General features: G+C 33.1%; 1 protein-coding gene across 3 annotated transcripts in view; it reads left to right on the top strand.

The window, feature by feature from the left end:
* Positions 1-2,538: 2,538 nt before the first annotated feature.
* LOC122717262 overlaps positions 2,539-16,050 on the top strand; it is a 61,278-nt gene continuing 47,766 nt past the window's right edge. For all 3 annotated transcript variants that reach the window (XM_043941151.1, XM_043941152.1, XM_043941150.1), the window contains exon 1: positions 2,539-3,247. In XM_043941151.1, the coding sequence (XP_043797086.1) occupies positions 2,845-3,247 (403 nt within the window). In that variant the 5' untranslated portion in view covers positions 2,539-2,844. The remainder of the gene's footprint in view (positions 3,248-16,050) is intronic.

Here is a 16,050-nt window from a genome sequence, read left to right as displayed (position 1 = left end):
TCAAGGTATCGCTAGTTTATCGAGTCTGAGAGCATTTCTTTGTACAGACTAGGTGGAAAAATCGCGAAACTCTCGATAGCTGACCTGGTTACGTCTATTCGTATCAAAGCAGAAGCAAAATCGTGATGCTCTTCACTAAAGAATTTATTATCCTCGAAGAGGGAGACGTCTAAGATAGATTTAAAAGAGATCAAAGGTTAATAACCTTGACTGGGATTAAGTAAATTCAACAAAAATGAACGTTTAAAATATTAAAAAATATTCTCAAGAATGCTACTTTTTATTTATATTTAAAATTTATTTGTCAAATGCTCAATACTGTCAAAATATTTTAATCTTTATCTTGAGATCTTTTGCTTCAAATTAAAAAATTTTATTTATAAAAAATATTATGATACGATAATGACATATTTCTAGAAAAGATCTAACATTGTCAATACTTTCATAATATTTATATTTGATTCATTCATTCATATTTTTCAAAATTACTTTATGATAATTTCTGAATCATTTTCGCTGTAGAAAGTTTGAAAGTTCGAAAAGCTGATCAATTCTAACGAATCGAACAAGTCTAATCTATCAGTGAGAACCTTTTACAAGTTTCATCATCTGAAAACTATAATTTATTCCGAGAAAGAGAAATGTGTTGGCGATGGGATGTGTTAATTACGTGAAGTAGCATATCGCAATTTGCATAATTCTTGGCTGAGAACGTCTTATAAAAAAAAAGGTATAATCAACGCTTTCACGCTTGCTCTAGGATTGGTTCAATTACTTAATTCTCCGTCGGGGAAATCCACTGCAATTTAATACGTTCAACTTTTTCACCACCGCGCGAGATAAGCTTTTTATTTCTGGTTTAAGGAATTTCCTTAATCCAAACGGATGTTATTAATCTTTTGAAATTGAAGAATTACTAGTAAAACAAGTAATGAGCATTTTTCATTAGAAATGAAGTAGAGAATTCTCTGTGTTTGTTATATTATAGATCAGACTACAATAATAAATATCTCAATATATAATAAAAAAATAAATCTACAACCTTTTATCTTTTATGTAATTTAGGTACATTTTAACTTGGTCTCTAATCTTAAAAGAAAATCTTGAGTTGAAAAGTCAAATGAATGGAGTTCTGAGAAAAATTAAAGATATATTTATTGCAGAGAGAAGAGAATAAAAATATAAATTTATATTGGAATAGAACAAATGATTAAATGAAATTCAAATGTATTCAACTTTTCTCTCTTTTTTTTTTTTTTTGTTGAAATTAGATTTAAATCTAGCTAGAGACAATTTACATGACGACACCTTCCTCGAATCAGAAATAAGAAGACAAATAAGAAGAAGACATTTCTGCTTTTATTCAGACACATTGAATAAGTCGTTTACATTGTAAACAGAATGCCTCCTCGTTTCACTGAACAAACAGTGAGCCTTAACCAAGTTAAAACAAATCTCGTTAATAATTCATGAACCATAGCACGACGATTATTTAAATAAATACGAAATTGGATTCCAGGCTGAAAATCGTCAACGAAAATATCCATTTATTCTTGAAGGGATTTATCTTACAATTGAAAATATAAAGGCCGGAAATGTGTTGTTAGAATGGCACAGATAATATCAAATGTTAATTTCTTCTAAGCTTTGTATTATCTTCTCTCTAAATACCGAAAATCTCTAGATAGAATGCTGCGATGAATAACACTGGAGCAAGTATAGTACCAATGTTGGACCTTGCGATTAGCTGTGTATCAGGATTTAGAATGTTATATAGGGACATGGTATGACTAAGAAGTGAGGTAGTCAAGCCAGTAATAGCCTACTCTAAATAGTTGACATTGTTCATTGGTAAGAGGAAAATATAGTATCTGATAATCAAACCTTTATATATTACTACCAATCATATTACATTATTTTCATTCACATCCTTAATCCTCTATTATTCTAATTTTCATTTTCACCCCTTCGCATTACAATATTTCAATAATATCAATACTCAACAACATCATCCACAATTCCAAAAGATTATATTATCCTCAATACATTATGTTATTCATGACCATACCAAGAGTCATAAATCATCGGCGAAAAACCCTATACATAACACCCACTCGATCCTTCATATATCCCCCTTACACCTAACTTATACCAACCAACTAGCCAAGAGTTTCACAACCAACTGTTCAAAAAAATTTTCAGAAAAAAATCCATTTATTGCACAAAATTCACCAACCAAGCTTTAACAAAAACACCTTCAGAAACAACAACTTCACAAAACTATCAAAACTTCCCCAAAATTTTTTCCAAAACTTCAACCATCCATCCCAAGACCAAGCATCTTCCATCCAACTCCAAACTCCCAATCCCCCACACCTGGCTCACTACAATTCTCCAAACCCACCAAAAAAAACCATCTCTGTTGCAGGCCAAGAATCCCAAGCCGTTCCATGAGAGTGCGTCGACCCCTCTCGCGGCACCACCCCTCCCCATAATCCCTCCATCCACCCACATTGTGGAGAAGGAAGGAAGGAAGGAAGGAAGGAAGGAAGGAAGTCCTCCACCCGAGAATCGCCACGGAGGATAGAAGGAAGAAGGCGTACGTGGCGGAGACGTGGAGGGTGGCTCGCGTGCCAAGAAGATGCGACTGTTCGCGTGGCCTGGCAGCGTGACTCGCGGTGGACTCATAAACGATGAATTGGCGGGCAGCGATGTTGGCTCGGCCGAGAGACGCGGCAGCAGCAGGAGAAGCAGCGGAGGAGGCAGCAGCAGCCACGGCAGCCAGCAAATCGGTAGATTGGACGCGCGATCGGGCGAACACCACGGGGAAACCATCCGCTTGGCATGTACGTCATCTATCCGGCAGACGAGTTGCTGCGTATCTATGAGAGCCAGGATCCCCGTGATCCCTGCCGTCCAGTGTTGACCGGGGATCGCCGACGTACGAGTTGTCAAGTGGCCGTGATCGCTGTCGACGCCGAGTGCGGCAACCAGCAGCGCGCCAGAGGCCACGAGGGCAACGCGTGGACGAGGAAGGAGAGGAGACGGGAGCGCGGGCGTACGACGCGCAGGAGGAGGGCGAGCAAGGGTATCCGCGGCGAGCAACACGTCACGACACGGACTATGCAAAACAGCCGCGCTGCCGCCGCCGAGGATCCCGGCAATCCTCTCAAGGATCTCACCCAGCCGGGGCTCAATGAGCCGCTCAAGCAGCACAATGCGGCCACCCTTAAGCTGGTGCAGACCGGTGAGTGAAGCGACGACTTCTCCTCTATTTCTCTTTCTTATTTCATCGATTTTTCGTGAAAAGGGATTTGTGTTTTTTGTTGTTGTTGTTATTAATATTATTTAGAGGGGATTTTTTCTTATTCAATTTTCATAGTCATTTTGCATTTTTGTTTTGATATGGGAAATCATAAAAGAAGCGTGAGCTTGATGTACGTAACGCATCGTGAATTATTTATGCGAGGGAAGATAGAATATGGAAAGAATGTATTTCGGTATTTATACATAGATGGGTATGGGTGGGGGTGTAATACGTTGGAAGTTGATTTAAGGAGAACATATTTGTATTTTAGGAAGTTTTAATGGCGGAAAGTTAACTATATTGGTCAACTTCTGGTCCCACGCATTTAATAAAGTATTATACGTGAATGAATGATTAAAGTTTCGGGGACTAATTAGCCTTAAATTGCGACTAGCGAGCGAGTTTAACGGTAAATTACAAGTAAAATGCGACACAACGGATTATACGTTGAGCCGCTGAGGATGGGCAAAAGTACGCTTTCTTTGCCTCCCAATTATTCCATTGTTTGTGGGAACGAGTTCGTGATGCGAAATAATACTTTTCAAAGCGATATCTCTCCATTCTGTCGTAAAGTTTTAAAAAAATTCTCTTCTTTTTCCTCAAATACTATTTTAAAATTTAACCAAATATATATATATATTTCATTATATATATATTTCATTAAATTATTATTTGATCGTGATAATAATACAATTTGCTTTACACGTCTTTTCACGTTTGAAGGCCCTAGAGTAACGAAATTACATGTTAAACCTCGACGTTGTTCTTTAGACCACGTGACGTGTTTCATGCTCAAAGCGTATAAGTCACTTTAGGCTTGTTCCAAACGACTCTCTTAAGAAGCATAATACCGCTTGTCACGAGTAATAATTACTTTGACAAATTCCCTAGATTAATCTTACCAAATCCTTTTTTTTTTTTTCCACTTCATTTTCATTCGTTCTTCCATTTGTTTTCCATAATTGGCGATCAATTAATTAGCGATTCCATTTATTTTTGGGAATAGTCTCGTTTGTCGGGCGAAGAGCAGAGTTCAGTGTTGCCAACTTTTGTGCGATGATCGATGATAAACGTTTTAAGTAAGGTTGGGCGTAAAGAATCGTGTCGGTAAGGAAGAGCGGAAATGAAGAACGGAAACGAAGAATTCTTCTGGCATCGGTTTCCCCGAATTCCGGCCAAACCATCTTTTCACGTCCAACTTTTTTCCAACGATCTTTGTATTTTGTAATCTGCGACCATCGTTGTAAACCATAAATCCGTGGGAAACGGGAGTCCATCCAGAGTGCAAAGAAATTCACGGAAGAATCTTGTTGGCGTAGATATTGCTCCCATAATGGCGGATCCAGAGTTCAGTATCCATAGAATTGGTCCCTTTCCAGCGCAGTTCGAGTGAAATATTAGAAAACGTCGAGAATACTCGTAAAAGGGAATAAAAAGGATGATATATTCGATCGATCTGTAGCAGTTTACATAACCATCCTTCCATAATTTTACAAAAGATTATAAAATGTTATAAATTTATATATGTTATAAATTTGTAGAAGATTTTAATATATCTCTAAGACACGTTGAAAAATTCTGAGAAAATCTGTGAAAGTTGTTTCCATTTTCATTTATTCAATTCACAAGCAATCTAGGAGATATAGAATCAACCCTATTATCTGTCGCATCTGTTTGTTATCTGCCTTCGTTTCGTCTTCATCTTCAACTTCAATTATTCATAATTTAATAAAACATCGTCCTTTCGTCGATATTTTTGCACACGAACGCTTGACAAAGCCGAATAAATGAAAAAAAAAAAAAAAACATGGAGAACCGGAAAACAATTGTTAGCGAGGACTATTATTTTTTTTCCAAAAAAAAAAAATAAATAAATAAATATTTTCTTTACCCTCAATTCTTCCATAAGCCCGTAGTACACGCGCGCCGCGGTACAAAGGAAAAATTGCGAAATTTCGACAGAGGGGGATTCTCCTTTTGCCCGAGCTCCTCGGCTCCTCTCAACCGAGCGAAGGAAAAAAAGGGTCGCGGAGTGGGGAGAGCGACAAGAGAGGAAGGAGAAAGGATGAATTCGTTTGAACGTCGGTGACGAAGACAGGCGTGGCGTGTGCCGCATAAAAATAACCGAGCAACGATGACATAATTGTAAGTTATTGCCACCATAAAACGGCGTACACGTGCTTCGCGAAACGACACGCCGAACGGCCTGCCCCCCGACGTTTTTTAGCCGTTTATAATTGACCTGTCACTGGTTACAGCATTCTTGAGCGATGTTGTCTTCGCTTCTTCGTTACTTTTCTTTTTTTTTTCTATACCACCAACGTGGATGGATGAGTTGAAGGATTTGGATATTGGCAATCACGTATTCGTTTAGCACGTATTCGACGGAGACTGAAATTTATTCGAAGAAATTAATGAACATTGATTATCATTTGATGGTAATTAAATAATGAAAAAGTAGTTTTTGATATTATTTTTTTTTTTCGAAGATTGGATTGATTAATAATAGGATAAATTTAATAGGCGAGGGAAAAGTTAGAAAGAATATTGCGGGATAATTAATTGTAACACATAAGATAAAAGTCATCATTTATGAACGATGGAATTAAATCGATATTAACGTTATTATATTAATGTTAGAGTTGAATTTAATCTAACGTAATTATGAATTAATTGAACATGATAAAATGAATTTTTGATGGTGGTGAAAGTGCTACTCGATTAAACTTGCAAACATCATCTAATCTTTAACATCCATATACATCGATCTATTGAAATAACATTCGATCGAAATCAAACCCGATCTGCTTGAATTTCAAATTATTATATTATTGTTGAATATCGTGAAAATTAATCGCCTCTCTAATTAACTATCTACATTTTTTTTTCAATTGCCTCTAAAAAAATATCGACCAAGATTATAAACTTGATTCAACTTTCAATCAAACTTAACTTAAAAAAAAAAAAAAAAAAGAAAGATGAAACCGAGCTAGCTTAATTCAAGTCGAAACAATTAAAAGTGAAATTGTTTAATAACCATAAAAGTCGGATTTATCTTTTAAAAAGAGAAAAAATTTCGATTTCGACAAACAAAACTCGGATTTTTGGGTTCGCAAAAATTTTTTTTTTTTCTCAAGTTCGCAGAAATAACGCGAGAGGGAAATTTGGTCGAGTGTCGCGCTTTTCTTCGAGTGAGTCTTAAAACCTTTAGGACTGATCACGCCAGCGGTGGCCAACACGAGAAGATTAATTATGTTAGGGCAGGGCTAGGGGTTGCCGCTTTTATTAGGAAGTCCTTCTGTCATCGATCTCTGTCACGCGCGATTTTATCGCGACCCGGGCTCGAAAACGTACGGTCACAGGCCGCCATCTGATTAACCTTTGTGTCCACGTTTCCTCCAATTCGCTAGCCACCCGCCTATTAATAACAAATGCGCTTAAATTGGGGAAAGCATCGATCTTCGTATGATTCGATGCGTCTGTTTCGAAAATAAATTTTCCAAATTATTTTCTCATTTGTTATATCTTCTCAATGTACAGATAGATTTTTCATTGTATATGAAAGAAATCTACGATATTCAACTTTCAGTTTCGAAAAAAGAATTTTTCGAATATTTTTAAATTATTTTCTATCTTCTCAAAGTTTCCATAGAGTTAGTTCATAGATTCCATAAATTCTCGAATTCTCGAAAGATCCAATTTTCATAATTCGAAAAAAATTTTTCTGAATTATTTTTTATCTTCTTAAAATTATCTTTTCCATAGAATTAAATTCTTCATAAATTTTCGAATTGGAAAGTTCCAATTTTTATAGAATTTTTTTTTCGAAAAAAAAATTTTTTTGAATTATTTTTTATTTTCTCAAAATTATCTTTTCCATAGAATTAGATTCTTCATAAATTTTCGAAAGTTCCAATTTTTATAGAATTTTTTTTTCGAAAAAAAAATTTTTTTTAATTATTTTTTATCTTCTCAAAATTATCTTTTCCATAAAGTTAGAGTCTTTAATTCTCGAATTGGAAAGATCCACTATTCATAGTTCGAAAAAAGAATTTTTCGAATTTTTCTGTCATCTCAAAGTAGAAAGAGTTTAATTTGAAATTCGGCCAATCAGAGATATGATAATAAATGTATCTGAATATCTTTGAATTAGAAAAACTCAATTTGCATATTTCGATACATTTTGGCAAAACAAATTATTATTTCTATCTTTTTCAAAATCTAGTATATAATATTTGAAATTAAGGGAAAATTTTTTATAAATTTTCCATTGTATTTTTGGATAATTGTACAGATTGTTTTTTTTTTCTTGAAGTATTAAAAGATGAAGAGATTTTTAATAATTTGGGAGAAATCATTCGATTTAATCTTGTGTTGAAAAATAATGATGATATTGAGGTCGAAGTAAGGTCAAGCGCTTTAAAATTAAGTAACCTAACCCGAATCTGATTCAAACTGTGTGGTTATTTATAACTCGACTGTACGAAGGATTAATATTTCATGAGGAATTCTGACATTTTTTTTTTTTTTTTTAGCCTCGACACCGAATAATCTGTATAAACTTCTAAAGGCAGGCAAAAGTTCTTCTAGAAATTGTTTCTTGAAAATTTATCTAGAAACTAAAAATATTCTTCGATTAATCATAAAAGAAGTTAATTTTCTTGATGAATAACGAGAAAATCTATTTTGAACGAAATTATCTTTTTTTACTCTTGATCTAATTTTCGTTAATTTTTTTAATTATCATTTTAAGAATCATCTAGTTTCGTTAGATAAATTTTTATATCTAAATTGTTATTATTTCTTTTTTCAAATTTCATAATATTTTCACGACTTCCCAATTACGATATCGTAATAAAAAAAAATTACATGCAAATACTTTCGTAAATTCATAATTTCCCATAAAATATTGGAGAAATCGCACAAATTATTAATTATAGACTCAAACAATAATTCGTAACTATTTTTTATCAATTTTTTATCAAAAATAAAATACTTGTGAAACGGAATTTGTGCAATAACATAAGTTATTCTTTTAGAAAAAAGCTTACTCGTTCTTGCATAATTGGTACGTTCAAATTAGGTATTCAATATATTTTATATAAAAAGTTCTGCATTGGAATAAACGTTAAAGATCGAAATTTATTTATTTATTATACGCGTACTGTAGACAGAAAATGAAAATTATTATTAATAAAACAATTAATTAAATGATGCCTGGGATGAAACCATTTAATTGAAGAGAGGAAAATATTTTCCAATGATGCTGTATTAAACAATAATACGATAATCTTAATGACATAATATGACGATGATGATTTTTAAATAATATTGAAATATGTTTTGGAATATATCCTTCCTTCTCTCTTTTTTAAACAAAACAACTTTTTTTTTCTCGTGGAGGACAAAAAACATATTCTAGGAAAGGGTTAGTCGGTTTAAGCTTGTTTTCCTGAACAGAGTTCCAGTTTATGATCGAATGACGTTAGGGGAAGCCTTTTTTGCAAGCGATGCATTAAATAAATCGAGGCTCTCGTGATATGATACGCGTGTTCGATACATTTCAGCAATAAAATTATTAATTATTCGTGTTGCAAATTGCAAATGGTCGCATGATGGATGTAGATGTAGACCTGTTGCTATGATCGACGATGTTTACATGAAATGTTTCATCACGTTTCATTCGTGAAAGAAAAACAAAAATCATTGCAAATACCACAGAGTTTATTTAACGATTAATAATTCCTTCTTATTAAAATTTCTTCAAATTTTTCCAGCAATGGAAACACAATTTTAATTATTGGAAATGGATGGATGGATAAAATTGTTTCATATTTGAATGATACAAGATTGTTTGCAAGATTGTTAATGAATAATAAAGCAATATTATTTTGTATTTATGTGTCGAATTGACAAGGATCGATCAAATTAAGTATTAAGGATTTACAAAGACGACGACACGTGAGCACCATCTAGTGGTGGAAAATGGAACCATCGTCAAAGGGGATTAAGAAGAGAAAGAGAATTTCAAATAAAGGAGTGTAAGCAGTGTTAATGAATATTAACCACGAAGAAAAAAAAAATACAATACATTGCATTGCAAAATACAAGGAAATGCGAGTATTATACGCTTTATCATACATATTTCATAAAAAGAAAAAAACTTAAAACGTTCAATTCTATATTTTGTATCTGTTATAAGATTTATTTAACTTTTTAAAATTATATCAAATGCTATATCCTTTTTATTATATACGAGGAAAAAGGATTATTATATCACTCGATATATATCTCATCATATCTTTTCAGACTTTGGTGAAAATTTTAAAAAAAAAAAAAAAAGAAAGAAAAAAAAAACACTAACAATAATTATCCGCGATAGAAAGGACGTGTCATGATGTGTCCCGGTGACACAAATGTCGCGTCACGCGACCGACAGTCCACTTTTCTCGAGTAGTCAGCGTTACCGTGTTCATTTTTTCTTATCTTTCTTTTTTTTTTTTTTTTTTTTCATTTTTTTCCTTTCATATACACTCGTTTCATTTTGCGACGATTCCTTTTTCCTTTTCGTTTTGTCCAATACTACGTGGAGTCGTTAGTTGATTAGCTGCATTCCGGAACAATTGAAATTTCTTAAATTGAAATCTATTCAATTTTTATCCAGACTTTGAGAAAAATAAATGTGGAACGATCAAGAATTTTGCATTTCGTGAAAAAATAATGATGTATTAATTTCCATATAATCATTTTGGCATGGTTTATTAGACAAAAGTATATTCATCAATAATGAATTAATAAATTACGCGATATAATCGAAATATAAAAAAAACAAAAAAATTAAAACGACAGAGATTTTGTATATTAAAATAATCCTTTAACGTTCAACGGAAAAATAATGATGAAAAGAGAGGGAAAAAACAAAGAGCAATTTAACAAATTAATTAAAGAAAAACAGTTTTATAATCTACGTTGTAACATCGTCACGAAATTCGTTAAAAGCGTTTTAATGTCTCTCCCAAAGGCGATTTAAAATAAAGGCTAAAAATGATTAATTTTTTGACAAAGAAAGAGAAAAAAAAGCGTGATATTTCTTTCAATAGCTTTACAAAATTTATTTTTCACTTAAATATAATCTTTTCCGAGAATTCATTACTTCATATTGGACCAAAATTCCAACTTACCATATATATATATATATATATACCATGTTTGAAAAACAAAATAATAATATTCTAAAATATATTCACTTCCCTTTCACACGATTAAATTTTTGCTACACCCTATACAAGAAAATATATCGGGGAATTAATATTGCACACTTTCAATTGCTCTTACAGCAAACGTATGCGTTCCATCTATACAACATTCTATACTTCCTATCCCATCTGTACAAATCGTGCAAAGCCGCACATTCTACCCACACAAATGTTTATCCGGAAAAAACACGTGGTGGCGCGACGATCGCGATAAACATTCAATGGCGGGCATGCACAGTGACGAGCGAGCAACGGGCATGAAATTCAATGATTACAAACCACGTTCGACGATCGTCCAACGGGAATCCAATTTTAACTCTCGAATCGGGTGCTGTGAAACGTGTCGGGGTTCGTCAACCGAATACCCTTTGAGCGAAATAAACCTGGTAATCGAATTTCAACCCGGTGGAAATGATCTCGATCCCTTAACCAAGACCGGAAATGACACGGGGTCGATCCAGTTTTTCGTGAGAATAGATTATCGGACATACAAGATCCCCCCGTGGAAACGAGGATTCGACACGAGACGTTTCGTAAGATTACATCCAAAACCTCGTTAACCGCCGTATAAATAGAGTTTTCCTGCTGGCGTGGATTCAGTTGAACAAGCCGCGTGGAGTGGTGGCGGGTCCAAGCCGGATCCAAACAATCTTCAGAGGCGTGTCACGTGTCCTGACCTGGATGCTTATTCGGATCATTGGCGCCGGGTTGTTGCTTCCATCGGTTATGCCAGCGCTATTTCTTCCGTCTTTAGCGCGTTAATAATACCGTGGCTCGTTAAAACGCCGAGCAAAGGAAAGTCTTTACGAAAGATTTACGAATTAGCTGAAAATTTTAATAAAAAAATTTTGATCGATGGTAAGGCTGGTTTAACTTAAGATTATTTTTCAGATTAAAGTATGATGTATCTGATCTAGATTGTTTTTTAAATAATTTTAGCAAACATTTTGTAACGAATTGAGAATTTTTCTGTTATATTGAAAACAACGTCGATTTGTCATAAAATAATTCAAGTACGGTAAATGCATGTGATTCTGTGTATAAGATTGGATCGTTTGAGACTTTAGATCGAGAGCAAAATCGTAATTTTGGTGATTGGCGAGATTCTATGATTTATTATAGTGTAAAGAGGCCGAAAATCGGGAGACGGTTCCGAGAACGCTAAATTCGTGACTAGAGATCTCCATGAGGATAAAATATCGGATGAATTACGTAAGATATTGTGATAAATATATATTTATAATATTTTATAAATATTTTATATTTCATATAATTTTGTTTCATAATGAAATATGAACTTTATTAATTCAGCAATATTAGAAATGGAGAATTTAAATAAAAAAAAAAAAAAGAATTCGAATTTCTATCTCGAAATTCATTTTCTTGTTACGTAGTAGTTAGATGTTTTTTCGCATTATAATTACGTGACCAAGATTAGTTTCCACTTTCCAGCAAAACGATTACGAGATCATAATTTAATAATCGTGTTCTATCTCGTGTAAAAACGTTTTCGTTAGCATCGAAATGCTTTCCTTTTAATTATCCCAAGGAAATTCATTGCTCGTGTATACAAAATTAACGATAGCATTGTTGACTACATTACCAGCAGTAGATAACAAGACTACCTGTAAATTCCATACAAAATTATTTTATAAACTTCGCGAATTAAACGATTAAACGATTCGTTCACTGTAGGACGTTAACAAATGAATGCGTGTTAATAAACAAGTTAAAATTCTTTAAACATCTTTTAAATATTTTCTTCTAAACATTTCTTTCGAGGATCGTTTATATCCCTTCGAAACTGGAGATTTGTCCAAGTCTTTTGGTATATCTTGATTATCTCTTAAATTATTCTAATATCCATTGAATATTTTTCAGGACTTTTAGGATTTTTTAAAACAGAAGGATCTATCCATTTTACAATTTTTTTCGTACTCTTGAAATTTCTCCTCAATTTTGACTCTGATACTAATTATAATAATTAATTGTATACGTCTGCGTATACTGTCACAATCGAATTTCTCCAATCTCTTCGAGGGATTCGATTTCAAGTTAATCGATTACAAGCTCGTTTAAACCCAGCACAAACACTAGTTGAAGTACTTCCTGAAACCTGGCACCGACTCCGGTTCACCGGTGCCAAGGTCACGTGATCGTGGCTCGCCAACGGAAGACAAAGACCGACGATGGGGAAAAGACGAAGGGAGAGAGAGAGACTGAGTATCGTTCGACGTCCTTCGTCAAGGCTCTCTCTCTCTCTCTTTCCCCCTTCTGTCGAGAGAGCGCACAGGTCGTCGACTGTCCAGGTAACCGGAAGGTTAACGGGCTCGCTCAGGAAACAGTGCAGGTTATATTTAATAAAGGAGTCTGGTTGCCACGGTAACTGCGAGGTGAACGAGCGCAGTATTGATTCAGCCCACCTGAATTCAGGTCAGCCCCTGACTGAACACCTTCCCCCCCTCCATGTTGAGTATCCTACACACAGTGACACTTGTCCACAGCGAAACGCTAGTCAGTGATACGTATGTATAAATTAAAAATTGAATATATTATATATATATTGAATATATATATATATATATATATATATATATGAATAAAATGATCATTGATAGAGAACTGGAACTTACATAACCTATAAATTAAAATAAGATAAAGAATGAAACGGACTGGAATTTACATAACCTATAAATTAATAAGATGAAAATTTTTTTAGAGAAGTGAAAAGGTTAAAGAAGATGAGAGATGCGTAAATTGTGGCCAAAAAAGTTGATGAATAGAAATGAGAAAAAAAGGAAAGCGTGTTACGTGAAATCATACAAGAATGGGGATCAATAGACAATACGGGTTTATTGACGTTTATCTATTTCATCGTGTATATTGTTTTTGTTTAAACTATGCACACGCCGAGCATTGCTATGCATGCAAAAGCTCTTCTATTTCACGAGACCTATATCGAAATATGCTGTAGCCAAGTCGAGACGGTATACACAGTATTACTTCGTTAATTAGCCGCCGGTGTTCACATTATGCAGTCCTCGCAATTGGCTTCCTTATTTAGCTTGTCTCGACATCCAATATGTTTGTTTTAAGAACCATTACTGTTAGATCCCCTTATCAAGATCCGTATCCCCTTATTAATCCTTATCGCTCACAATTAGTGAGAACAATAATGATATCCTCGATTCGTTGAAATATTAGAACGTTATTTAACCGTGTTTAAGCTCTTTCTCCTTCTTATTGAAGTATTAATTACAGACAAGCGAAACCATTTCGAAGCATAGTGATTCAAAAGCTTATACATTTCGTGTAACGTCGTTCAACGTAGAAAAGTAATACGCTTTTTCTCAAATCTGAAGAAATACAAAAGCTCTTGTCGATATTTCTAAAACGTTAAGAGTTAAAAAGAGCAAAGTTTTTAAACAGAGTTATTACGAAAAAAATAAAAATAAAAAAAAACAATGTATAAAAATATCATTGCGTGTAAGATGCTTTATATTATCGGAGAGTTCTCATTATTCCCGTTTTCTCGAAGCCTATCGGTTGAATTTCTCCCCGACCTTCGCCCACTCCGCCATTCTTCACGTCACCATTCGTTCCTTCCACCACGACTCCCGTGCGAGGCACGCGACCATTAATGTATTATGGATGTAGTCCATCTTGATAGGGACTAGCAGCGCGACTCAGGGCTGCCATCCTAGTTTCCTCATTTGTCACCAGACTCGAACTATTCAATCGATCGTAATAAAGATCAAACGTTTGCTTCCAATTTTGCTTCGCTTCTTCCCTTTTCCTTTTCATCGTTTCTTTCTCGATATTTTCTCCCTGAGTTGAGTTGTTTAACTGTGTTTTCTATTTCTCGGTGAAATAAATATGAGTAATTTATGAAATAGTAGGAATAGTTGTATAATGAATATATGAATATATATTCATATATTATATGAATATAAGGAATAGTTATATATGAATAGGAATAATTAACGATAAAAACGTTTCCATCTTTGCAAGTAGAAAGTAGTTTTTGAAAAATTTTGCTCTCATCCTCCGTTTTTCGTGAATACACGATCACAGCTTTGATGTTGTTTTGTTTTGATACATTTGGTTTTGGAATCTTCAGAAAATATTTCTGAAGAAAATATTTTGTTGAAAATATTTTCTCCGTATATTTTCCGTTGATATAAATCAAAATGTAAATAATAATAGCAGGAGGGAAAACAATCAATATTTTTTCTGCAATACTATCGATTGGTGCATCGTTGAATAATTTTTTAATGAAACCTTTGTGACTATTTTCTTATTATTCACAGTATTTGTTTTTTTTTCGGCGTTTAAAGAAAGAAAACTTTTAAATAATAATATTGTTATTTGGAAATACTGTTTTAATTTATGTTTAATTAAAAGTAAATTAAAAGTAAATTAAATTACCTTTGATATTTAAATTATTATAGATTCGGGTTAGATCTGTATCTATATTTTGTATATTTCTTTTTATCCTGTTTGAAAAGGAATTTTCTCTTTCGAACATTTTTTTAGTTTGGAAATCGGTTTTTCTCTTTAATTCAATCCATTCCGCGAAAAGATATGGATCGGTTAAAAATTTTGGTAAACATGGCTTTAAACCAGCCCCTATTGTTATCGGGCCATTCGAGTCGAGTTAAATGTTTCTCTTGTGAAGAAACAAAGATATCTTTAGCCAACCGTGCAATATAATTCTGAAAAAACTATTTACTTCGAAGAAAAGAGAAGCGATCCGAGCAATTCCATTTCATAATTTCTTCCCTCCGATATAAAAGTCTTTGTTCGTACGAAAATTCAACTTAACCCCTTCACGCACATATTAATTTCATAAAATTTTATATGATCAATAAACAAATTTTTTTACATAAAAATTCCAAAATGTTAAAAACAAATTATAATAAATAAGATGAATAATTTTCGTAAGTGATCGAAACGATCAATAAACAAATTTTTTAAAATATAAAAATTCAAAAAACATTAAAAAGAAATTATAACTTTATAATAATAATTTTTAAACTTAATAATAATTTTCGTAAGTGATCGAAAGTGATCAATAAATAAATTTTTTTACATAAAAACGAATTATAACAAATAAGACGAATAATTTTCGTAAGTGATCGAAACGATCAATAAAGAAATTTTTTAAAATATAAAAATTCGTTAAAAACAAATTATAACAAATAAGACGAATAATTTTAGTGAGTGATCGAATCGAAATCAATAAACAAATTTTTTAAAATATAAAAATTCCAAAATGTTAAAAATAAATTAAAACAAATAAGACGAATAATTTTCGTAAATGATCGAAATGATCAATAAACAAATTTTTTTACATAAAAATTCCAAAACGTTAAAATTATAACAAATAATAATTTTCATAAGTGATCAATAAACCAATTTTTTAAAATATAAAAATTCGTTAAAAACAAATTATAACAAATAAGACGAATAATTTTCGTAAGTGAT

Source organism: Apis laboriosa, unplaced genomic scaffold (assembly GCF_014066325.1).
Source record: "Apis laboriosa isolate Shangri-la unplaced genomic scaffold, ASM1406632v1 scaffold4_cov146, whole genome shotgun sequence".
Lineage (NCBI taxonomy): Eukaryota > Metazoa > Arthropoda > Insecta > Hymenoptera > Apidae > Apis > Apis laboriosa.
This window is presented reverse-complemented; position numbering and strand designations above follow the sequence as displayed.